At 40.8% G+C, this 26775-nt stretch overlaps 1 protein-coding gene across 1 annotated transcript; it reads right to left on the bottom strand.

The window, feature by feature from the left end:
* Window positions 1-25289, bottom strand: LOC306773395 (platelet-derived growth factor subunit A-like; the record flags this gene model as incomplete). Its single annotated transcript, XM_079263190.1, has 6 exons — window positions 1-152; window positions 15327-15453; window positions 20448-20641; window positions 20822-20929; window positions 24789-24885; window positions 25227-25289. 6 exons carry the CDS (start codon window positions 25287-25289, stop codon window positions 1-3), a joined length of 741 nt encoding a protein of 246 aa, XP_079119316.1.
* Window positions 25290-26775: the final 1486 nt, after the last annotated feature.

Raw genomic sequence — 26775 nt, 5'->3', positions numbered from 1 at the left:
TCAAATCCTGATGCTGGTCCTCTTACATTCCTGTTTTTCTGGTCCTCGTCGTGGGGTGGGGTTGGGTGCGTGTATTGGGTTGATCTGACTGTGTCCCGGCTGGCTGTGTTGCTGAGGGCTGCTCGCCCCAGGGATGCCCAGGTTGATGCGCTCTGGAGGGATGTGACCGGTTTTTAGGTCTGGAGTTGGGGCTTGTTGTCCTCCTGCTGGCCCAGGTCACCTTCTAGTGTGGTTGGCCAAGGAAAGTAGGGGCAGGCAGCAAACGTTTTCATTATTCTGAGTATTTGCTTTTGTGCACAGAGTAGGAGAGATTGGGAGGCATCTATAGGATGGATAGAGTATTCCAAGAGGTGGATGGATGGCGAGATGGGGTATTTGGGGTGTGGGAGGATGGGATGGGAAAGAGGGAGGAGGTAATCAGGGAGGGTTAAAAAACTGGTTTAAAAAGTTTTTTAAAAAAGAAAAAAAACTGTACAGTGCATGAACATCATATTCTAAGTTGCAATCAGTAAAACAAACTCTCCAAACATACCAGATCATTTTAATGTTTGATAAGCAGGTCTGTGGGTCACATTTATAGAGTTATGAGGAAAGTTATTGAGTAAAATTGAAAAATGTCCCCATAGTCCTCTTTAGGGAACTGCTTGGCTCACTCTCTAAAGTTTGACCCCTTTTATTGAGACTTAAAGCACATTAATTACTTTTTTGGGGGAATTCATGTAATTTTCACATTGCTGCATGTCCTAAAAAGCAAAAAAAGCACATTTGGCTCTAGCATCACAACACTTTGCTTTTTTGTGATTTAAAAAACAATTTATAAGGTTGACTTTATCACTGCCTTGATTTTTATTCAACAAAACATAACTAACCTATATAAGAAAGAGCTTACTTATTTATGCTTGTAGGAATCATCAGCTTGGTAAATCTCCAGTGCCTGTTGGTTTGCAGCATGTTCTGAACAACTTGATTGTGAAAAGTGACCCATTCCCTGGAAAGCACCTATTCTCTTCATGTTCATTGAATAGTAAAAGACAAATTTATTATCAGCCCCATGGCCCACTCTGCCCCTTTCTCCGTCTCCACCCCCAGAGACTTTTCATCCCTCTTTTCCCACCACTGACAAGAGTTTTTGTGTCTACACAGAGACCTCCATAATTCAAGTGAGCTCAACTCACAGAATCCAAAAGAAGACTTTGTGGATGGTTTTACAATATTGACACTTGTAAAAAGATTGAGGGCACTTTCTAATATTCACGACGTGGCATTGTGTAATAGGTTAATACAGGCAGAATTAACTTGAATCCATGTTTTTGTCATTTCTGTCATGCCATGCTGATTTGGAGAAAGAGAAAAATGACTTCTTGCCTAAAACGAATGAACAAACAAAAAATATACAGTAACCTAAAATGAGACATTTTATTTTGGTGAAAACAATCCCTGTCTTTGTCTGATACTGCAAAAAAGAATCATATGGGATGTGATAACTGAATGCTCAAGATTGCCACCTAAAATTTGGACCGGCTGCCAAAACCTAAACAGAGAGATAAAATACTTCCCTGATACACTTAAGCCTTTATTTAAAATCTCATTCATAATTTGGGAGGTAAATCTCATCTACAGCTTCAACAATAGTTAGTGGGTTACACTGTTGCATTCATGATACAGAAAGCATGACATGGCATTTGCTGCAAATTCTTGTTCTTCTTCCTCTTCATGTGTTTGTTTGTATCATACAAGTTAATGTGCATGCTTCATGTCTTATTCTCTGTTTCTGATGTACATCTCCAGACTACTTATGAAGCTTGGCATTACAACATTTTCAATGTGTTTTTTGTGTAGAGGAATGCATTTCCTGAAATTTCACTTTTGTAAAAGCATTTAAAACTGAATGGTTTCTATCATCACTAACCTGTAGCTTTAAACACATGAAGAATGACAGACTTACAGTGACAAACACTGATGACAAATCATATACTGATGGCCTGATAACTAATGAGGAACAGGTGTGGCAATCAGCAACTACAAGGAGCAGCTGTAACACGGGAACAGGAAGTGAGAACTGCGGAATGTACCAGGGGTGAACCCTACAAAATAAAACAGGAAGCAAGCTAAAACACGCAGATGACTCCACCTGAACTAAAGCAAGCTGAAAATCAAAGAAAAGAAATAAAAAATCTAAACTAAATTCAACCAGAACTGACAGACCTATCCATGACTGAAATTTACCCAGAGGATATTTTTCAAACTGAAAGATGATCATTCACAGCCTCCCAAAAAATCTATTAAAACAGAGGTGTCCAGCTCTGGTCCTTGGGGGCCTCAATACTGCAGGCTTTCCATGTATCTCTGCTCCAGCACACCTGACCCAAATCAATGAATCATTGTTTAAAACTTTATAAGCTGTAGGACCAGTTTAGTTTGAGTCAGTTGTGTTCAATCAGGGAAAGACTGAAAACCTGCAGGACAGGGGCCCTTCAGGCTCGACTTTGGACATCACTGACTTAAAAGGACATGAAACTTTAGGCTCTGGCGCACTGTATTGTATACATCACAGTAAAAAGCTTTGTTCTTGGGACCTCATTAAATATTTCTTAAGGTCAGGTTGACTTACCATGTTTTTGTACACATTTAAAAGTTACTTTCAACTTTTTTGTCTGCCTATAATTCCAAAGATAATTATCTCTAGAGTTTCATTGACTTCATTCTTGCATTTAAACTCCAGTTAATCCTTTTGTTGAAGAAGCAGTGGGGTTTTCCCAAGGCTTTTTCTCTTTTCAATGAATAACCTGAGAATAAACAGACAAATAGCTCCATGAGAACATTTATGGTTAAGGATATGTTTCCTTTTCTACATGCTATCATTAACAGGAGTAATAAACTAGAATTTTATACTGTGAAAAAAGCTTATACTGTGTCATACTGTAGATGTGAAAGAGGTTTTTTTTGTTTTTGTTTTTTTTTTTGTATTTGCATGTGAAAGAAAGCAAGAGGGTCTGTTTATGTCTTTTTGTGATATAGAAGTTATTAATTTAAATCAAATTAACGTTAATAAAATTCATGACCAAAGTATATAAATGTCAATATTTCTACAGAATTTTTTTATGGAAGAATCACAATTGGGGGTCATATATGTACAGGAATATTCATCAACAAAATATGACATACTCTAAAAGACCTAAATATTGTGTTTCATGCCAGGGCTCTTGCTCCCTTCTGTTACCAGAGTGCCTCTTAACAGCTTTGTGGTAAATGAGAATGCAATCACAGAGGGATTAAAGAAAGAGAACATGCTAGACATAAAAATAACTACAATAGACTGCCATTGCTTACAGTTTCATGTGACATCAGGCTTAATCTCTACACAGCCTTGTGCCTGTAAAATAGGTTAGATCAGATTCAAAGCTCTGGAAGATTTGTTGGGATGGTGGAAGTGAAGACAGTTAATGTTGTGAGCAGGACTTTACTTTAACACCCACCAAATACATGTTCAAATCATTTCTGCAGGTATAAATGAAAATTTACTAGCCAGTTTGGCAGGTTTTTATTGAAGCATAATTAAATTGATTTGTTCTGGCAGAGCTATGGTTTCCCATCTGCACCATTTCATGCATCCACTAAGCGTCCCATTTTGCATGGTCTTGTTTACAGGTGACTGCCTCCCTGAACAAAGTGCAGCTGAATGAGGAGTGAGATTTAAATCACATAAATGATGAGCAGAACTAAAAACAGAAATGTGGTGGTAGTTGGGGAGTGTAAAAAAAACAGGATAGGTTACAAGACAAAGGAGGCAGGGGAGAATGTCAGTGATCAAAGAAGAGGTGGAAGTCAATGAGATAGCATGAAGAAAGGCAGGCACAAATATGTGTGCAAATGCAAATACCAGTATAAGGACACTGAGGCTCCATTCACACAGGGATGAGTTTGGATATTTAATCCACACAGAACTTCACAGCAGAGCCAGATCCTTTTCCAAAAAAAAAAAAAAAAAAAAAAAACTGAAACAAAACAACACAAAACAATGTCTGCTCATATAATCAATAAGCTTCAGAAAGTGAAAAAATGGAATAAGACTCAGCCTTTGTCCTTGTCTCAGCCCAGTATAGGCTTAATCCCATTACAACCTGATCTCACTTGGTAAATTAAACATTTCTCCGACCTACTGTCTGCACACTTTCTTTATTCAAAGACAAGTAGACCACAAACAGTATCACATTATAGCCTGATAAATGTCATGCTTTCACTAGAAAAGTAAATTTGTAACATAATTAGCTTCTTGTTTTTTTATTTGGGGGGCAGTGGTTAGCTTCTGTGTTTGTATGGATGTAACTTGATTTTATCCAGTGAGGTTGATATTTCCATCATTAAAATACCAACAGACATTTTAAAGAAATTTATTTGATTAAATAATATAAGCATTCAACATTACTTATAAACTGGTTTATTTTCCACCAATAAAAAGTTAGCAAGTGGAAATTCTGATTTCCACTTTTGATGTGACATGTCACATCAACCAGCCACATTGGCTGCAAATCAAAGCAGTCCATTTAGAGCCCTGCATGACAGTGCTGTGTAACAGTTCTGACTTATGATGATGTTATTTGAGCTAAACATATGGAGTTATGGTAAACACACATTAACACCTTTATAACGTAACAAATCAACTTCTTTACCCGCTTGGCCCTAAAGCATTTAGGCCTCAAACTCATTTCCCCACCTCTCTTTTCAACAACACCGCTGCTTTCCTCTGTGTCTCTCAGTGGCAGGCAAGCTTTTTGCTTGGGCCAACAAAAGACAATGGTCAAGCTGCAGGGGATGGAGACGACGATTAAGGGGGACAAGAGGGGGGCTTACTTTATAGAGTGATTTGGAGATGTTGGCAGCAGGACAGTTTTTTTGTAGTGTTTGTATGTGTGTGAAAGAGGCTTAAGTCTATAAAAAGCTGAGCCGAAGTCATGCTGTGAACAGCAGAAAAAAGGGGTGTACGGGGGGGGGGTAGAATTGGGTGTCCGAATGTTATGATAGTGATCAGGCAGCTGTTTTCCTGGAGGGTTTGTTAAACAAAGACCTACAGCCACCAGTGCCAGATTTGTGATTTAAGTGGGAACAAATCCAATGTCAAATTATTTAATTTGTCAAGCCAAAGACGTTTTTTTTTAGCAGTCCAAGCACATAGTTTCTTTGGTAGTCAATAAAATTATGATTTACAGTTTTCTGTTTAATATAATCAAATAAATGTCCTTTTTAAAATAAATTGCAGGCTCTAGAAATGTTTATTCATAGCTGTTTCTATTCTTGAAAACAAGTCTCCCTTTTAGATATTAAGATTCATATGACTTGCAATGTTTGAGAGGTGTTTTTCTTTTTGAATAACACTATAACACCATAAAACATTGAAACATTAATGTGTTTTAACCAGGCTTGATAAACCTTCCTGATTATCTTGCAGCTGTCCGCCATAATGCAGTGACCCCTGGCTAAGGACACAATAAACATGATACAGTATCTCTTTTTGTCAGGACCTGTCCACCGCTCCATGTTCTCGGTCACCGTGCCCATCAAATGCAAAGGTAAGAAATGAAGAAGAAAGAATGATGACCAGAGGGGTTAGGGTTGGAAAGAGTCTACTGAGAGAGCTACACTTAAACTAAAATATTTCTGTTTTCAGATACAAAAGAGTCAATGAGAGTCATTAAGAGTCAGTTATGACCTGATGCTGTCTCCATTCTAACTTCAGCCATATATTTTTATACATCGTCCCTAGCCATTTGCAGGTTAAAATAAAAGAAAAAAGTTAAAAGACTGTATGAGTAGGAAGGGTTTTGAATTGTGCTTCTTGCGTAGAAATTCACGACAGAGTACTTTAACAGTCCCCTCTTTCCTCTGTATAGCCTAAGTATTTGTGGCTAGATCAACAGTGTTAAATTTGTCTATGACATTTAAAGTTGTGATGGCTTACAAGATATGAGGTTTGTCTCTGTAACTGGGTAAAGAAAACAGCCATTGTGCTATATTCGAGCTTTTACTTAAATCTGCAAATCTGTGTTTTGTGCATCAGTGGAGTTATTACACTTGTGTCTTTATATGGTTTTGGTGGGGGTGTGAGTCTGAATCTGATACAGCTGTTTTTCATTTGAAGGTTGTAATGGAGGAAAACAGGAAAAATATAATACACACAGAGGAAACAGATTTGACCAATATGTGGAAGTGGATTGGTCACGCTCCTTAAAAACAAAGGCAAACAAAGTGTCAAACCCTGTTGCATTTGTCAAGAAAAGAGAGCCTGAACCTGGGGGGTGACCATAACCCTGATGAGTGAAGTGAATCTTTGAGCATTGGTCTTCATTGTAAACATGTGGGACACAGATGGATATTTGAAAATGTGTCTACATAATTGGGGAGCAGGTAAAAGTAAATAGAAACTTTAGAGTTGTTTTTCTTGCCTGTTCGCATCACTGCTCATTGGGAATAAAACCTTCTACAGGATCCAACACTTAAACATCAGCCTTGACCACACAGCCGTAAAACCTAATCCAGCTGTACGATGCCAAACCGCATCGTCAGTTCTCCAGCTCCTGCTGTATCCAGTGGTGGGAACAAGTCTGATCCTGGAAGGTGTACATGTTTATCTGGTAAAGCAGCTCTGTGTGACACATGGAAAGGAAAGCAGAGGATTAGGGAGGAAGGGAAGAAAAAAGTAATAATTACAAGTGGTTCTTTAATTCAGTTCACCAGAACTCAGTGTGAGTGAGTGATGGGACACTGATGATAAGATATTTGTGAGTTAAAGAAGCTTGCCTTTGTTTCCAATGAGAAGATGGATGGATATTACCATTGCATCAGAGAACTGAGTATGAAAGAAGCAAACATGGCTAACTGAGGTTAACTAAATGACCTTCAATAAAAGGGAAGCATTTTGCTCATCTTTATCCAAAGGTTTACATTTTAAGACATAACACAATCCCATGGCAGTGTGTTGAACTAGCACACAACTTTTTACATGTTGCTTTTACTCATTTTAGGCATTTGGAGTGTCAGATTTTGATTAAAATAGCACAATAAAGTGTTAGGAAGCAAAGTGTAAGGATTACAGTGAAAGTACAGCGCTGTCGTTTTCTCAAAACGTACAGCATGAAATGTTATGCAAAACTACCTAATGTTGTATTTTGTGCCACCCAGCATCATGGCAGCAGAGTGATAGCCTGGCCGTCATATTGTGCTGAGTAAATTTTCTCTGCCAAGAGGAGCCTTTCTGGATATGGGGTTCTGTTTGATTATTCAATTTTGTTCTTTATTGTTATATTGTTTATATCATATGTTAGTTTTTTTTTCTATTTCAGCTTAAGACTGCTGGACCAGACAGGAGGGACAAGGGAGGGAAAGCAGAGGGAAAAGATGTAAAACAAAGAAATGGAAAGAGAGGGAAAAAAAAGGGAGGCAATCCAAAAAGAAAAAAACAAACCCCAGCTACTGTAAATCAAACCTTAACAAAAAAAAAAAAAAAAAACTAAACCGTTTCTACAATTGTAAAAATAAAAATTAAAAATATTCCAGGGCTTCTAAGAAAACACAGCAGACATCATCAGGAGCACCTGCAGGAAGAAAAAAACGCAGCATGAGTTTAACAGGAATGCATTTCAATAAGATGTCTAGTTTGTATGTCCAACATGCTTTATGTTCAGCTGAGTGGGTGGGACAAGGCAGGAAATGGATGTTTAGATGTATCACATTATTTTAGTCCCCTCCCTGAGCCGTCACCTTATCGTGGTGGAGGGGTTTGCAGCTATGGTGGTGGATCCTAGCAGCTATGTTGTCGGGGGCTTTATGCCCCTGGTAGGGTCACCCATGGCAAACAGGTGTCTAGGGGAGGGACCAGACGAAGCACGGCTCATAGACCTCTATGATGACGACCAACCTGGGCATGAATGTTCCCTTGCCCGGACGCGGGTTACCGGGACTCCCCTCTGGAGCCAGGCCTGGAGGTGGGGTACGAGAGCAAGCGTCTGGTGGCCGGGCCTTCGCCCATGGGGCCCGGTCGGGCTCAGCCCGAAAGGGTTACATGGGCCCCACCTCCCGTGGGCTCACCATCTGCAGGAGGAGCCATAGGGGTCGGGTGCAATGTGAGCTGCGCGGCAGCAAGAGGCGAGGACCCTGGCGGTCTGATCCCCGGCTGCAGAAGCTGGCTCTAGGGACGTGGAACATCACCTCTCTGGTGGGGAAGGAGCCTGAGCTTGTGCGCGAGGTTGAGCGGTTCCGGCTAGATATAGTTGGACTCACCTTGACACATGGCCTGGGCTCTGGAACCAGTACCCTCGACAGGGGCTGGACTTTCTTCCACTCTGGAGTTGCTCATGGTGAGAGGCGCCGAGCAGGTGTGGGCATTCTCATCAGCCCCCAGCTTGGTGCCTGCACGTTGGGGTTTACCCCGGTGGATGAAAGGGTAGTTTCCCTCCGCCTCCGGGTGGGGGGACGGGTCCTGACTGTTGTCTGTGCTTATGCGCCGAACAGCAGTTCAGAGTACCCACCCTTTCTGGAGTCCTTGGAGGGAGTGCTGGAGGGTGCTCCTTCTGGGGACTCCATTGTTCTGCTGGGGGACTTCAATGCTCACGTGGGCAATGACAGTGAGACCTGGAGGGGAGTGATTGGGAGGCATGCCCCCCCCCCCCCCCCCCCCCCCCCCCCCCCCTCTGAACCCAAATGGTGTTTTGTTATTGGACTTCTGTGCTCGTCATGGATTGTCCATAACGAACACCATGTTCCAACATAAGAGTGTCCATATGTACACCTGGCATCAGGATTCCCTGGGCCGCAGTTCGATGATCGATTTTGTAGTTGTATCGTCGGATCTGCGGCCACATGCCTTGGACACTCGGGTGAAGAGGGGGGCGGAGCTGTCAACTGATCACCACCTGGTGGTGACTTGGCTTAGATGGTGGGGGAGGAAGCCGGTCAGATCTGGCAGGCCCAAACGTGTTGTGAGGGTCTGCTGGGAACGTCTGGCTGAGTCCCCTGTCAGAGCGAGCTTCAACTCCCACCTTCAGCAGAGCTTCGAACATGTCCCGAGTGAGGCGGGGGACATTGAGTCCGAATGGGCTGTGTTCCGTGCCTCTATTGCTGAGGCAGCCAGCCGGAGCCGTGGCCGTAGGGTCGTTGGTGCCTGTCATGGCGGTAATCCCAGGACTCGTTGGTGGACACCAGCAGTGAGGGATGCCGTCAAGCTGAAGGAGTCCTATCGGGCCTTCTTGGCCTGTGGGACTCTGGAGGCAGCTGATGGGTACCGACGGGCTAGGCGGCATGCGGCTTCGGCTGTTACCGAGGCAAAAACTCGTGCATGGGAGGAGTTTGGCGAGGCTATGGAGAAAGACTTCCGGACGGCTTTGAGGAGATTCTGGTCCACCATCCGGCGGCTCAGGAGGGGGAAGCAGTGCTCCATCAATACTGTGTACAGTGGAGGTGGGGAGCTGCTGACCTCAACTCGGGACGTAGTGGGTCGGTGGAAGGAATACTTCGAAGACCTCCTCAATCCTACCAACACGTCTTCCGATGAGGAGGCAGAGCTGGTGGACTCAGGGGTGGACTCTCCTATCTCTGGGGCTGAAGTCGCTGAGGTGGTCAAAAAGCTCCTTGGCGGCAAGGCCCCGGGGGTGGATGAGATCCGCCCGGAGTTCCTTAAGGCTCTGGATGCTGTGGGGCTGTCCTGGCTGACACGCCTCTGCAGCATCGCGTGGACATCGGGGGCAGTACCGCTGGAATGGCAGACTGGGGTGGTGGTCCCCCTTTTTAAGAAGGGGGACCGGAGGGTGTGTTCCAATTACAGGGGAATCACACTCCTCAGCCTCCCTGGTATGGTCTATTCAGGGGTCCTGGAGAGGAGGGTCCGCCGGATTGTCGAATCCCGGATTGAGGAGGAGCAGTGTGGTTTTTGTCCTGGTCGCGGAACAGTGGACCAGCTCTATACCTTTTTTGGGGTCCTGGAGGGGGCATGGGAGTTTGCCCAACCAGTCTACATGTGCTTTGTGGACCTGGAGAATGCATTCGACCGTGTCCCCCGGGGGCTCCTGTGGGGGGTACTCCGGGAGTATGGGGTACCGGACCCCCTTGTACGAGCTGTCCGGTCCCTGTACGACAGGTGTCAGAGCTTGGGCCGCATTGCCGGTAGTAAGTCGGATTCGTTTCCGGTGAGGGTTGGACTCCGCCAAGGCTGCCCTTTATCACCGATTCTGTTCATAACTTATATGGACAGAATTTCTAGGCGCAGCCGAGGTGTTGAGGGGATCCGAATTGGTGGCCTCAGGATTGGGTCCCTGCTTTTTGCAGATGACATGGTCCTGTTGGCTTCATCTGGTCGTGATCTCCAGCTCTCGCTTGAGCGATTCGCGGCCGAGTGTGAAGCGGCTGGGATGGGAATCAGCACCTCCAAATCTGAGACCATGGTCCTCAGCCGGAATAGGGTGGATTGCCCTCTCCGGGTCGGGAGTGAGGTCCTGCCTCAAGTGGAGGAGTTTAAATATCTCAAGGTCTTGTTCACGAGTGAGGGAAGGATGGAGCACGAGATCGACAGACGGATCGGTGCAGCATCTGCAGTAATGCGGACTCTGCGCCGGTCTGTCGTGGTGAAGAAGGAGCTGAGCCAGAAGGTGAAGCTCTCGATTTACCAGTCGATCTACGTTCCTACCCTCACCTATGGTCATGAGCTGTGGGTCATGACCGAAAGAACGAGATCTCGTATACAGGCGGCTGAAATGGGTTTCAGGGTGGCCGGGCTCTCCCTGCGGAGGGAGAGCCCGGCTGGGAGGGGCTCAGAGTAGAGCCGCTGCTCCTCCGCATCGAGAGGAACCAGTTGAGGTGGCTCGGGCATCTGGTCAGGATGCCTCCTGGACGCCTCCCTGGTGAGGTGTTCCAGGCACGTCCCTCTGGGAGGAGACCCCGGGGAAGACCCAGGACACGCTGGAGGGATTATATCTCTCGGCTGGCCTGGGAACGCCTCGGGATCCCCCCCGCAGAGTTGGCAAATGTGGCTGGGGAGAGGGAAGTCTGGGCTTCCCTGCTTAGGCTGCTGCCCCCGCGACCCGACCCCGGATAAGCGGCTGAAGATGAAGATGAAGATGAAGATGAAATTATTTTAGTTTGAACAAAGAACCTGATTTGAAGTAAAAGGGATAAAGTCTGTCTACTGCAACCAGAGGACATCAGCCACAAAACCTAGAGGTGTTTATTTGGAAAACTGTCTGAGCTTGAATCAGATATACGTTCTGGTTGTTATAGCTGAGTCTAGAAATACGAAGTTTTGGAAATCTGATCTGAAATCTGTATTTGAGGGACAACTTGGACTTCCATTCACTTATATCAGGTTGTACTTGACCTGTGGAGCATTCAGCATTTTAGCTAGCCTGTTGTTAATCTGCTTAACTGGGCTTTAGAGAGATGGAGTTTCTCTCCCTGTGTCATACACACGCATACAAACCCACACATTATCCTGTTTCACACACAAAGACACACTCATACTGTTTTATAGTCTCTCTTATGCACACACATACACACTTGTTGTATTCCATCCTGTCTGTTTTCATTTCCTCCCTCTCACCTTTCAGACCTTGTTTCACAGTCTTATCCCCATCTGTCTCTTCTCTCCTTGTTACAAAAGACTGGTTTTCAGAGCTTTGTTCCACATGATGCTGTCTGTTTTATGCATTTACTTGTTGGTTATTTTGCTAGATCCTGGGAACACAACAGATGAAAAGACAGCACAGGATTCAGAGTCCAAAGCTTTTCTTTTTTTTCTCTCTTCCTTCAAACAGTACCCTCTTTGTGTAGCTAATACAGAACCACTAAATTATTCAATTTTGGTATTTACACCAACAATCCACACTGGCTACAGTGTTGGCCGATGTCTACACATGGTTTACACCAGCTCTTCCAAGAGCAATATGCCAGCAAAGTAAGTTATGCAAATTGACCTCAAGTTCGCATTAAGTGACTTGACTGTCTGCTTTTCTTTGCCATCACAACCAACAAGCATTTGTTTTGTCCACTGTTTAAGCTAAATGCAGTCAGCCGCTGAAGCATGTCATAACAACTGTTTAATGTCTGTAACATGAAGAGCTGTTTGAGGTTGCTGCAAGCGGCGTGGAACCACAAATAATGGTCCAAACAGCATGTTTGCAGAATGCCAGCTGGGACTGGAACGGCCTCACACGAGGTCTGACTCTGTGCCTCAGGTTTGGATGAAATTTTCACAACTTTCATAACAAACTCCACAATCTCCTCTTTATTTTTGCTGTTATGTGCTTTTCCAGAAATGGTTTAGTTGTGACATAAAATTATTTTGCTTTTGCAGGCTGACACAAAGACGTTATAGTTCTGATGTAAATATGCCACGACTGAAGTTTATGTTGGATTATTTTCTTGCATCTAAATCATAATAACGCCTGTTTCATTCAGTTCAGAAGGCCAATGCATGTGGTGAAAAGAAGCATGAGTGTTGACTATACCACAGATGCTGCTTGTTCCCAACGTATAAACTAAGCACATTGTGCGCACATTGAACTGTGCATGTACTGAAGCAGTTTTTTTGGGAGTGATATACTCACAGATGGTCTATGAAGTAAATAAACATGATGTTATTCAATATTCACATGAGATACATTCAGAAAAAATTCTATAGAATCACAATTATTGCCAATTTACAGTTAGGTGTGTCATGATATGTTTTGTTGCCTGATTCTGTAAAGGAAAACAACACAAACTGACTCAGATCAGTTTACTTAAAGACCATGAGATCAGATTTGCATATATCACTTCCTTCTCATATTTAGCAGAGGATTATCTCTAAAAAGCATCAGACTCAATCATGAAGAATATAATGTTGGTCTTATTCTACATCAGCCAGGATGGTAGCAGGATGGTGCTCCTCAATATGGTTGTTATGACCAGAGCTCAACTCCTGTTCTTCATAACATGATGATCATCATGAAAGTGGTCCTTTGGTGGATCCTGAATCAGGACAGGAAAGTAACTTCCTGGAGTATAACCTGGTTAGTGCTGGAAATTGCAAAAAGGTTGCTTCTCAGTTCTTTTTTTGTGACACACATCTGTGTTCTGTATCATAGCATCTGTTTGTGCCTCATTTGATATTTATCACCGTGAGGAGCTTTTCATTTTATTATAATTTGCATCTGACTTTATGATAGCCCAGTTGTTTAGCCTTGTTGTCATGTCATCAATGAATCTGGGTGCATGTTTGAAGCAGCACTAATTGAATAGGATATTTAATTTGGTTGAAACTCAGTGACCTTAAACCAGGTACTCCATCTTCAATATTGGATTAAACAGATTGGTTCTGCTTGTCATGTGTTTACCCAAAGCTGGAGTTTGTTTTGATTACTCTAATACCACATGTATATTTATCTACAGTAAATAACAAACAGCTTAAATGAACTGTCTTTGTGACAAAATAACTCTTTTTGAGAGTAGACATGTCAATGTAATTGAACTTCTCCAAAATCCAGGGTTCAAGAGACAAGGCACAAGAAAGTGTTGGGTTTGGAATTGAAGTTACCTTCTCGACTACTTTATCCAGTGTTGGTTAGTCAGAGGGTAAAGTCACTACTGAAAACATTTCCTGAACAATTTTAATTTCCTACACCTGAACTTAAACAGAAACACGACAACACACAGAAACACTATACCAGCACATAAAAGTTATTTGTTTTTTTGTTTTTTTTTTATTATTATTAACTGAACATTTCATCACTTAAGTGGAGTCAGATTAGATAGTTTGGACATCTGATTACGATGCCTCCTGGGCGCCTTTATGTTCTACCTGGAGGAGACCCAGAAACATAGGCTGGAGGTACTATGTCTCTCAGCTGACTTGGGAAAGCTGGAAACAGTCAGAGTTGATGGAAAAGAGAAATTTGGGCTTCCCTGTTCAAGCTGCTGCCCCCACAATGGATGGATGAATGGATGGATGGATGGATGGATGGATGGATCGATGGATGGATGGAACCCAAAACCCTCTTTGCTTTTTCATTAAACAAAGTTGCATGCTTGTGTGTTACAAATGTATCAAAGCTTCAGCTTTGTTCTTGTTTGACACAGAGTCCCATTCACTTCCCTCTCAGATCAGTTACTAAACCATCAATTAGTCTGTAGACTGTGAAAAACCTGCTATATACATAGATAGCTTTATGTGGTGTTGTTTTCCTTCCATCACACCATCTTTGTTTTATATAAATATTTTATTAGTTTCAGTACCATTTTAAGAGGATATTTTCCCTCCATTCAATATGGAAATAACATACCAGAAGTAAAAACAGCAATAGAAAATGAGAGGTTATAAAAAAAATAAGATAAACATGCCTGTGTGAGTGCTTAACTGAGTCAAACCAGGAGTAAAAAAAAACCTAATCCCAGTCACTGTTTCTAGTAAGGATTCCAACCAATATATAATCCGAGTTCCTTAGCGGTTTAAACTATAAGTGAAGGAGCAGAACACAGAAATTAAGTCTCTTGATATCACAGAACCCATGTGACTTCTATCAATGTGGCGTATTCTTCTCCTCTAAGCACATCTTCTCTCCATTGAGGAATCGTCAGTCTGCTTGGGATCAATGTCTGTATCTGACAGTTTGATGCTTCTTTTTTCAATCAAACATCTACATGAATATTTGACATCCACACTGGTTCAATATTCTCCATCAAGGCTCCCACAAATCATATGACCCCATGTCCTCCATAAAACTTGTCACTGGCCGCTGGTGAAGATGTTATAAACTGTTCTTGTTTTCTCTTTTAGGTCTTTGTCTGTTTTCTCTCCTCTGCTCCTCCGTCTTTCTGTCCCTCTTCACCTGATGCCTGTTGGGAAAAAAAAACTGGGTCAGTTTGTGGGCACATGAAACTGCTAATGTCATCTAGGCTTGGGGGTGGCAAATTTTTGTACCCAGCACAAACGTGGAAAATTTAGTTGGCTGACTAACTAACTAAATAAATAAACATAGCAGGAATAGATGACTGGTTATTTCAAAGATTGTACTACTGCAGAAAACTTGCATGTAGTTCAGGAACTGAAGTTAACACATGATGCAGGGCTTAATTTTGAGCAAAGGGAAAGTTTGGAAGTGTGTATGTATGCTTGGGTCCTGTGTAGGCGTGTTCAGTTCAGATATCGCCCTGAAGGTAGCAAAGCAGGCTGGAAAACCACAGTAAATACCTCAGATCTTTTATCAATTGTGTTGAAAGTCAGAAGACACATTGAAACAGGAGAAGCCTTTAGATATGAAATGAACCACTGCATGAATGAATGCACTCACACTTATGCACATACTCACCATTGTCTGTGTCTGAGTTGGGGCTGATGTGACGTTTGTTGGTGCACATGCACTCTAAGTGATCCTCCAGCCTCACCTGTACCTCCTTCAGCTTTGGCCGCCGTCGCACGTACTCTACTTTTGCCACCTGAAAGAGACAGAGATGAGAAATTCAGACAAGAAATCTTTTTCAAAATAAAAAACAAAGCAACTGTGCAAGAGTGGAATGAAAAGTGCTTTTATCTCCTCTAACAGAAGCAGAAAATATGGGCATTTCATTTTACCAAGCTTACAACTTGAACTTGTCCAGGCATCACTTCTTACACTATATTTGTTGCTGCAGTTTTCGTATGTTAAGATCATATCGTTCAGTATTTCATGAATACGAAATTTAACATTAACCTGGTGCTTTGCTTTGCCACTCTTCTACCTCCCAACTTGATTCAAAAGTAGCACAATATGTAAGAGCCGAAGACAATAACATTATGGCAAATGTTACAAAGATAGATTATATGAAAATATGTGTTTACATTTTTGTAGAAATGATTTACTTCCTGTACAACATTATGTGGTATTTCTGTCATGTCATTTTTCTCAGTAACAGCCCTGGCTTACTGGAACAGATTAACAACACAGTACGTTGAACACAAATCAAGCACCTACATCATGCTTGAGGGCAGCAACCTTTGAAAAAATTAACTTGTGCAACCAAACCACAATTGTACATCACTGGCCAGATAAGCTGATTATGATGGAAAATTACCATAATGGTAAAAAGTTACTGCTGAAAGGTACAGATTCTAAAAACATCTACTGCATGTCTACGCAAACATAAAGGGCACAAGATGTGCTGCCAAGATTAAAGTAGCAAATCCAAGATCTAAATAAATGTAAAATAATTTCACCTTTTCTTCTGTTACAGCATAACTTCTTGCAGTGATAAATGGCTTGGAAACAGAGCACAAATCAGAAAACTGCTTCTGTACTTCTAACCTATTGTTGACAGATTTAGTCTTTCATGTTTGTTCTGAACAACAATGTTGTAGTTAAATGTGCAGAAAAGGCGCAGTGCAAGTGTTGCAGACAAAGCCTTCTCTGAACTTATCTTTAAGTAATTCCACAGAGTAACGTCAACACACAGGTCTGTCTGGTCTTGTTTGGAAGAAGGAACTGCATTCACACTGACAAGTGTCTTGATTTCATTGGCATTAAATGATGCATATTCTTTTTTGTTCCAACACACACCACGCTTGCTGCAACCCTGATCATGCTGAACAGCTGGTCTGAGTCGCTCTGGAACACGTTTTCACTGAGAAATTGACCAAACTAGTGACACAAAACATGCAGTCATAGTTTGTGCTTCATGTTCACACCACTGACATGATGCCAAGACAGTGGAGCTCCAGGTGTGATTGCCCAAGCATTTCTGCTTCAAGTCTGAACAAACTCAGGAACAGCCGGGCCGAGACTTAGAAGTTCGAGCGAAGAGGTTCAGCCAAGGTGAGAAGTTGTGCTGTTAAAGCACTCTGTCAAGAGAGTGATCTGTCTTTCAGGGCATGATGGGATATCGTGAACCCTGACATGTTGCAATAAACTACTTAAATACACTACGAGAATAGGTATGCAGCTGTCCCGACATAGCTACAGTCCAATGCAGAGATAAAAAGCTTGCTGAGATAGAGTACAACAACATTTAAAAAAATAACATTTATATTTGGTAATTCAACAGTTCTGTCTTTCACTGGCACCTAGCAAGTGAGGAAGAACATTAAAGTGCAGGAAGAACCCTTGTTTTACATTAACTAAAATATCATCTTAAATCTATTACAGTGATAAAGTAACAGTACAGTGTTACAGATGTAACACTGTGTGTTTTCTTTGAAGATATTTGTCTCAGCAGAGATTCTTGAAAGCATAGAGGGACACCCTGCTCTTATTGCATGTAGTAGCTTGTTGCACCTTAATGAAACAACAGATGATAAAAATGGCATGTCTTGACTGTTCATTCATTTATAGCATGGGACCTGAAACTGAGCCTGGATACAACGTAGCTTAAGCATTGTTAGGTGTGGATGATGTTTAAAACTGTAGCCATGTCACAAATGCCAATTAAACACAAGTTTAGCAAGTGTATCTCATAGGCTGGTACCTGTGTGTTACTTGAGAAACTGTTGGTGGTTTGTCAAGTGAGAAGCTTTTAGAAGCTTTTCATTGTAAGCTGTGCTAGCAAAATAAAGCAAAGCAAGAATCCCAGAACTGAATTCTGCAACACAAGAAGTCACCATATTTAACAGGAATGAGGAAAAATGCTGTTCATGCCTTAAATGTTTATGTTTGAATCTTAGCTTGGTTTATAGGCAAAGTGTACAGATTTTTTAAGACTACAGATTGACTGGCAAAATACATATAGCTCAACAAATTTTTAACTTAGTGGCTATAAATTCATCCACTGTACAGCTGAAGTTACTCTATTCTGTAACATTCAAAGCTAGGTTAGGTAATCTTGCTAAGAGACTTTTTTTTTTTTTACTCTGGGTGAAGTGGTTCCTCATCCTGATAGTAGTCTGCAGGCCTACATTTTGTAATCATAAACAATAACAAAATATAGTTAGAGCCCTCAGTTTACTGTAAATCTGTAAAAATGTTTGGGCTGAATTGAAGTTGCTCATTTCTTATATTTTGTAAGCTTCTTCATGGCTGAGAAAATGCAGGAAGGATTTACCGACCCGGCTCAGTTTTTTTTTTTTTTTCGGTTTATTTGCCTCCTCCCGCTAAACAGCCGAGAAAGATGAAGCGTTGGTGGAAAAGCTGCAAACTAGAAAAGCATTCAGAGAGTGCAAATCTTCACCAAGATCTTTAAAAAATGCCGTGATCCAAACGGTGATCCGGATCACCACCAAAATTAAACCTGTTCTTCCTTTTCACATTTCCAACAACTCTTGAAAATTGAATCAAAATCCGTCCATAACTTTAAGTTATCTTGAACACAAACAGATAAACGCTAGTAAAAAACATAACCTCCCTGGCGGAGGTAAGAAAAAAAGCCTTGGATCCCGCAAGGAGCACAATCAGAGGGGGAGGAGCCAAGACAGGGTGCTACTTTCACATCTTCCCCAACATTACCTACCCCAGCTTTATGGAAAATTTCATCATATTTAAATAAACAAATGAGAACCAACCTTGCATTAAGGAATATTATCCCATACGATTTATCCAAGCCTCTCAAATTATAACAGAATTTTATGCAAAACCAATTTCATAAAGTCTGATCTTCACAAAATATTGTAGAAAAGTGTCATGGCTGTCATTTCTGAATACATCATGGTATAGTTGTGAATCCCCATTAGGGTGGAAAAAGTTGCAAAAACTATACAACTAAAAAGTTTAGGTATTACCAATTCACACTAAGAAAAAATATGTCCAAGTGAAACTTGTTCAAGACCATAGTTATGTCAGGAATGAGGTTACCAAGACACAAAGTCTTCCACCTGGGGAGCAATCAGACAAGCTCCAGCAACACAGAGGCAGAAGAAAGCATTAGGCATGGAGGCAGAAAAGCAAGACTGTTCACTATGATAAAAGCTACAGTAGTTTGACCGGGTGGCCCATTACTGGACAAGAATGTAAACCAGCTCCTGATAAATACAGTGCACAAAAGAAAAGGTTGATGCTGAATATTGAAGAACTGGAGAATTAACTTCCTCCAAACTGAGAGACAATCCATCATTCTCCCAAGCTCTAAATCTGAAGTCACAGACACTGATCCCATCTGCATCACATGCCAGATGCCAACTTTTTAATTATTTAGACATCAGTGCTCATATTTTCTTACTCTCATCTTTGTTCATGTGGTGATACCATCTGAACTCTAGTCTTGCCATTCAACCCCTGGTCATATGTAAGTCCAGTTGTGGTCGTGACCGTTTCCCCTCTGACGTTGGATCGCAGCACATGTGAGTGACTTTATTTTTGATTTCCTCTGTAAGCACAGTTCTTTCATCTAGGATTTTATTTCAGCAGACCAAAGCACAGAAAATCAAACTCTCCTTTTCTCCCTCTTGACCTCTGGCAACATTTTCAATATATATTTTCATCTCTGCATCTTCTATTTTTTCCCCATTTAGTTGCTCCCAACACCTTCTATTCAGTATCACAATTTTGTTTATTTCTTTCTTAGTGTTTACGTAAGTTGACCAGAATTCACATATCAACTTCTACTGTACATATTACAGACTTAGCCTGTCTTCTTGTTTGCAGAGCACACACACACACATACACACAAGCACACACTTGACTTGGGTTATATCCAGTTGGCATTATGGGACTGTGAACCACTTGTGGTTTATTGACTCTTATTTCCAGTATTGGATAATCTAAAGGAAGTTATTATGTTTTAAAAACCAAGCCATTGCCAGACTCTCAATCATCATCAACACACACACACCTACACACACACTTATGCAATGGCTGCGCTGGGAAGATGAATTGTTTTTGGCAGGTTTAGAGTGTATACCTCCAGTAAGTGGCTGTGCCATTAATTGTCTTATGTGTGTCTGGACTTGGTGCCACCAAAAGACAAATAACACAAAGATTTTTCATAATGTTTGTAGAGTGAATACCGGTGTTCACAGTTATTGTCTCAAATGTTTTGAAGTTTTGTTGCTTATCCTAACAGTACTTTCAAAGACGTGTAATCCAAAACTACTGTTTATACAGTACCAGCTGAATGCCAACTCATTTAAATGCAATGGCTCGGTGTGTCTGACTGGAACTATTTTTCTGATATCTCGATTCAGATTTATACTGGAAGTAGGCTCTAATTAGACTGAATAAAGACTTTAAAAAGTCAAGCACAGACCATCACAGAGCTGGCATTCCACCTCCTGACAGCAGAGGAAAGAAAGATCTTTTGTTTCTCCTCTGAAATCATGAGAGCATGGACAGTTGTCTGCTCACCTCAGTTATTTGCTAATTTATAGATGTTTGTACAAACTAAAAGCCCTTCATACACACAGAAATGGAGAATTCATTTGCCAGCAATGAGCATCTACTAACGAACACATTTGCTTCTTTTAGGTTAAACTGAATGTAGACGCTGTACGTCACACTTGCAGATGTGCAAAAGCAAGATGTTGCTTTTACCTTGACGGTACGATGGTGTTTGTGAGCTGCCTGGCACTTCATGTTGCTTGTGTTGCAGCAGCCAGTGCAGCGCTTCACCTCAACGCAGGGAGGCCAGATAATGAAGTTGGCTGATGTTGGATCCACCTGACTCCTGGGAATTTCATATATTGCTGTACGCACTTTGCACACCGCTGGCAAGGCTTCTTCAACCACTGCAGGTGAGCGAAAAGATTTAAAGGTTGTTGTTTTTTTTCAAACCTGCAGCAAAGTTGACGTTTCATATTAAATTCAAGATCATGCTAATCTTTCTATAAAAGCAACTGTAATTGAAAATGATGCTAAATTTTGCACATGAAGCCGGCTGACTGTCTGTGTGTGTGTGTGTGTCTTACCGGTGCTCCGCCTCTGTCTTTTGTGGGTGTGTGTTTTCTTCTGGTCAGAGAAACTGTGAGAGAAGTCCTTGTCATAGTTCTGTTTGGTCTCCTCAATCACCTCGTTCTCTGGACAGAGACAAAATAACACACAAACTCACCGTCAAATAGCACACACATTCTGACGCTTATCTCATTGTGAATAAGACACCTGTACTGAAGTTACTAAGGATTTTTTTGTTATCTACAAATTATGTCTTAAAAAGAAGTAGATTAGAATGAATTCCTTGCAAACCATGAACATTAATATAACTAATATGTTCAAACGTGGGAGGTTTGGAAAGTGGCCTTTCTATGTAGAGTCTGCATATTCTCCGTGTGTATGCGTGCGTTCTCTCCGAGTACGCTGGCTTCCTCCCACCATCCAAAGACATGCATGTTAGGTTAATTGGTGACTCTAAATTGTTGTCAGGAGTGAGTGTGTTTGTGTGTGGTTGTTTGTCTCTCTGTGTGGCCCTGTGATCGACTGGCGACTGACTGATTGATGGATAAGCAATGAGAACGTGGAAAAATCTTGGATGCGTCCATGCTCCAGTACCTTGTTTATTACAAACGAGATCGGAGCAGGAGTTTAACCTTGTTACATTAACTAAGTAACAATGTTTATCTGTGTCAACAGGTTACGGAGTTCTCTGAAAACCAGCTGAGAAAAACAGTGTATGAGTCAGTAGGTAGTTCCTAAATCAGATCCACTTGAAGGCACGAACAGACACTGCATCAAAAGCTCACACAGGGGTCATTTGTGGGCCATCAACTGAGGAAATTGTTTGTTAAGTCAGAGTTTGAAACATTCAGTTGTTGAAGCAAGATGCTCCATTAACTTTTGTCAAAGAAGAGGAATTCATTTTGAGTGTGTTTGTGGTCTAACTTGAGTTCATGCTCATCTGGAAGGCTGGATGTTTATCAAACTTTGTAGGTCATGATAGCTGAATAACTTGACCTCTGACCCAAACATTGTTTCCATAACTTGCCCAACAAATGTGAATCTAAGGCCAGTTTCCCTCTGAACTGAACTGGTCATGAAATCAGAGACTGCTTAATGATTTGAGGATGTGATGCTACAGTAAGACTTGCTAAGAGTAGAAACTCTTGCTTTTGTGAAAACAGGTTGAAAGGGTGATGGTCACTGCCCTAAAACAGAATATAAATGTAAAGCAGCATTCTTTGGATTTTAAGCCGAAAAATACTGACGAGATTTGGCCCAAAGAGCATAAACTAGTATTTGCAGCAGCCTTTAAACTGTAACAAAAATCATCTCAGGAGTTGCCACGGTAATTTGCAAAATAGAATTTACAAGTTAAAAGGTTCTCAGTCTAAACTTTCATTTATTCAACATTTCCAACCACAAATAGGCCTGCTGAGAAACTCTGCTCCTGAATTATGTCCCTGAATTTTTTTATTTGGTTTAACAGCAGTCATGCTTTTACACTTTTTAGCTGTGTTATGGGTGCTTTTAATTAAACTATTAAAAGCGCCTATAAATATATATCTATATCCATATCTATATCTATATCTATCTATGTCTATCTATATCTATCTATATCTATCTATATATCTATCTATATATCTATCTATATATCTATATATATATATATATATATATATATATATATATATATATATATATATATATATATATATATATATATATATATATATATATATATATATATATATATACCGGGGTATATATATATCTCTCTCTATATATATATATATCTATATCTATCTATATCTATCTATCTCTCTCTCTCTCTCTCTCTCTCTCTCTCTCTCTCTCTATATATATATATATATATATATATATATATATATATATATATATATATATATATATATATATCTAGTGGGCTGCTGTTGAGCAACTATTCATGACCCATAGATACAAAAGTAAATATTTGACAGTGACCAGCTTCATTGGAAATTTGACTGCATTAATATAAAGTATATCTACACTTTACTGTTTTTACAAAAAGATGCACTTTGGAGCACATGCAAGAACACCTGGAACAAGTTGAAGCGAGTGGAGCTCCTACATGCAGCAGTTATTTGACCTGCAAATACTGGGATCGCTTTTTCTAGTTTCATGTAATAGTTGTTATTTGTTATTCACGTGTTTATTTTTTATTTTTGGTTGATGACTCACCTCACAAAGACACATGCAAATGAATGAAAGTCATCTGTTCTGTTAAGATCATGTTTTTTGAGAGTGTGTGTGTTTCAGTAGATTAAAGCAACTGGACATCCACATATATGTTCAAAGGCAATAAATTTGGCGTGTTTTTCTGTAATTTTGAATACCTTAGTCATATTTTTGGTGACTGTGTATGTGTGTGCAAACAAGCAGTCACACACACATGCCTGCGCATACACACAATGTGCTGGTGAATCAACAAAGTTTGCCTCCGACATCTCCCTCTCCATCTGTGCGTCTCTCTCGCGCCCTGACATGTAGGAATTTGAGCATGAATTATACATAGCAACACAGCAGCCTTCCAGCGAGCACTCCCCTCAGACCAATAATGGGCAGCATGACAACAGTATAATGAACTGAGCCACTTGACCCCCACTGAGCCGGGGAGCCGTCACATTTGGCATTTGCATCTCAATGATGCCAGGATTAATGGTGGCACCACTCCGCTTTACAGACGTGGAAAAAAAAGAAGAATCAGCTACGATTTGCAGGCAATGAGTTGCAAAAATTTTGTGTTGCTTGATTGTAGAGTCAAACTCAAGGTGTATATCACTGCATCCGTGCAAGGTGTATATTTCCTGCTGTCTCATCTCACCCTTTTAATCAGCAGAGATTCTTTAGCTAGCTTATAAAAACTGACAACAGTGTTTATATGATTCTGGAGACAATTTATGTTTTAATTCAACAACACCAAAAACTTTTTTTGTGTTTTGATTTACAGCTCAAACTTCTTGCCAATGATGAAGAAAAAAAAAACTTCACAATCTTTTTTTTTTTCAAAGAATCAAATTTGCCCCACTTGCAACATCTGATGGACATGTTGTGATATGACACAGTATTTTTTGGAATGACTCTGCAACTAACGCCTCAAGTCAGCTTTTTGATAAACAAACGGGTAAAACTAAATTTAAGTCTCCAGTGACCGATGGTTGTCCGATTTCTTTTTTCTTTTGTTTCTACAAAATAAAATAGAAAAACAAACAAAATAGAATTTTGTTTGTTTTTCTTTTGTTGTTGTTGTTGTTGTTGTTGTTGTTTTCATTTCTGAACCATTTGGAGTTTAATAGCCATTTCTTCAGACAACGTTAATCACCTTATTTCTATACACCTTCACAAATGAAATGTTGCCTCTCTCAGTAGCACTTTAAAAACTGAACTGTTCAAATTGTAATTGGTCAAAGAAGTAATGCTCATATTTGACCAGTCCAGGATTAGCCTCCACTCAGACTACCACAAGTCTTAAAATTTTTTTTTTTAAAAACAAAAAACAAAACTTTAAACCTAACTTTTAAAGCCTTCTGAGCACTTGTCCTGAGATATCTTTAACCTTAAACCCCCCTTTGCTCTTTCTAGTGTTCCACTCTAATAAGATGCTAGAATATATTAGTATCTTAAAGTCAGCTTCATGTCTCTTGTTATACACATAACAAACCTTTAGAAGTTTATAGATTGTTTTCTGTTGTTCATTTACTGATTTTAATAATTTTTCAGCAGTTTATCTTGTTATTTCTCTTCTTGTTTATTAGTAAAGAGCTTAATATGGCTTTAAAAAATGGAAGTACAACGTTTATAGTATATTAGCAAAATCTATTTCTCTAAAAATGAAACAAAATAAGCATTTTCTTTCCAATAAAACAATGTTTTATAAACAGATTGGCTTTCTCTAAATAAACTCGTTTGGCATAAAGTATCACTAATCTGGTTTGTGGGAGTGGGATTAATCAAGTGATTTACCTACGGAGTCTATCTCTAGCAGCCGCTGGAGGTCGCTGATGCTGCGGATCTCACTGCGAGAAAGTCGCTCCAGCAGCTCCTGTGGGAGAGGAGACTCCTGTAGAAGGAAAAAGGTAGTTTTTGTTTAGTTCGTGGTTTTTATTTGAATGGAAATACAGTCATGCATGCGCTCGTGCACACAAAACGCCATGTGATTGTCATGCAAACATCGTTTACCAGTTGATTTGGTGTTTTGCCAGAAAGCATTTGCCTAAAGGGAACGTTTGGTGCGTAATTACGCAGAGCGGGTTTAATTTGTTACGTGCAACAAAAGCATTCAAAGAATGGTGCAGCTCCAACATAACTGGCGTTGACAGCCTAAACCTTAATGCATTAATGTGACCGTGGGCAAAAGAAAATATCATTTGATTTTTATGTGTTTTATTTTATGCAGCTCACCTCTGCAGTGATGCGTAACAGACAGAGGAAGCCTGCGAGGAGGTGGTAGATTGCGGCTTTCATCTCTCAGATCCACTGCATCGGCACCAGGATGGGGCGAAAGTCCACTGGAGGAGCCGGGCGGTCGCTCCCTGGTCTCGAAAGCCTAGAACCATCCCTCGGGAGAATAGACCACTTCCACGACTTCAGTAAAAGGGCTTTTGAAACGTCAAATAATCTGTTGAATCCCAAAATAAAGCTAGAAAACGTGCATCCAGTGTAACTCGCTGCGGATTACAGCGTAAAATCCCCAACCATGAGTAACCAAGCGAAGCCACAAGTGGAAAGAAAGAAGCGCAAGCTGCTGAGTTTCACAGTCGTATTCTTTAACTGGTCTGAGGCAGAAAACCAAATGGCCAGCGTTTTGGTTTTGGTACGGAGAGAACAGGTGCTGGTGGAAGGATGGGAACTTGTTTGCATCCACACATCCAGTGATATTCACGATGCTGTCTTCCTTATGATCCCGTTAAAAATCAAACAGTTGTATAGCCTGCAGCATTTTCAGCCACTTGCCAATTTGTTTGGACAAATTGTTCCTCAAACACGTCTTATCTCTTTTAAAGTGAGGCAGCCTAAATTAATCTAACAGTTTGGTGAATTCCGAAAGTAGCCTACAACGAATCAACACATGGAAAGTATCCCCGCTTTGCAGCCACAGAAGAATTTGATGTCAGCTCCCTGCGGTCCTGTGATCTCCGGGGTGAGTGAAGTCGGGATGCTTTCAGTCACAGGATATAACTGTGCTCGTTCTCGCTGCACTCCACTGCGAGCGCGCTTTGCATAATAGAGCATAGTAGTAGCAGAGCTTAGTCAGGCATTAAGCTACATCCGAGAATTCACTTGAAAACAACTGCTCATTTTGAGCCCATTTACACAATTTACCAAATTATTTAATCAGGAGAAATCTTTACTTCAGAGTTGCCTTTATGAATCATCGGCCTCAATTATTTATTTGTGCTTCCTCCATGAGGCAAACATAAATTTGGACCTTGGAGTGGCACACTGAACTGATGAAAGTAAATGATTATAAGGAACTGAGGTGATCTGCATCACTCTGTGTGGGGCTTAAGTATTTGAAGAGCAGAGAGAGAGAACTTGAACAGTTTTCAGTTGACAGCACCTTCCCTGTGTGCGTGCGCACGTGAACACGCACATACACACAAATAAAAGCGTGAGGGTGACCGTATGTTGTGTTTTCTTGTAGTGTAATAAGTTTAATTAATGACTGTCCAGACTGTGATTAAATTGACTGAGAGAAATGAAGACAGACATTCTTCTATTTTGACATGGTCTCAAATGGTCCTTAACAGTCTGTGGTGGAGTGGCATCAAATTATACATCACTAGTCTGCACGATTTTTTCTTTTATTTTTTTTTTAATTTTTTGTTAAATTGAGTGAACTAAATCAGAAGCAAGGATTGCTTGTAAAACATATACACTGAATAACACCAGAGCTTTGTTTCAATTTTTATTTGAATAATTCTTCTGGTAATTTTTAAGTAAATGTAAA

This window comes from Telmatherina bonti, assembly GCF_933228915.1.
Source record: "Telmatherina bonti genome assembly, chromosome: 3".
NCBI lineage: Eukaryota > Metazoa > Chordata > Actinopteri > Atheriniformes > Telmatherinidae > Telmatherina > Telmatherina bonti.
The sequence above is the reverse complement of the archived record's forward strand: the minus strand, read 5'-3'. Positions and strand labels throughout refer to the sequence as shown.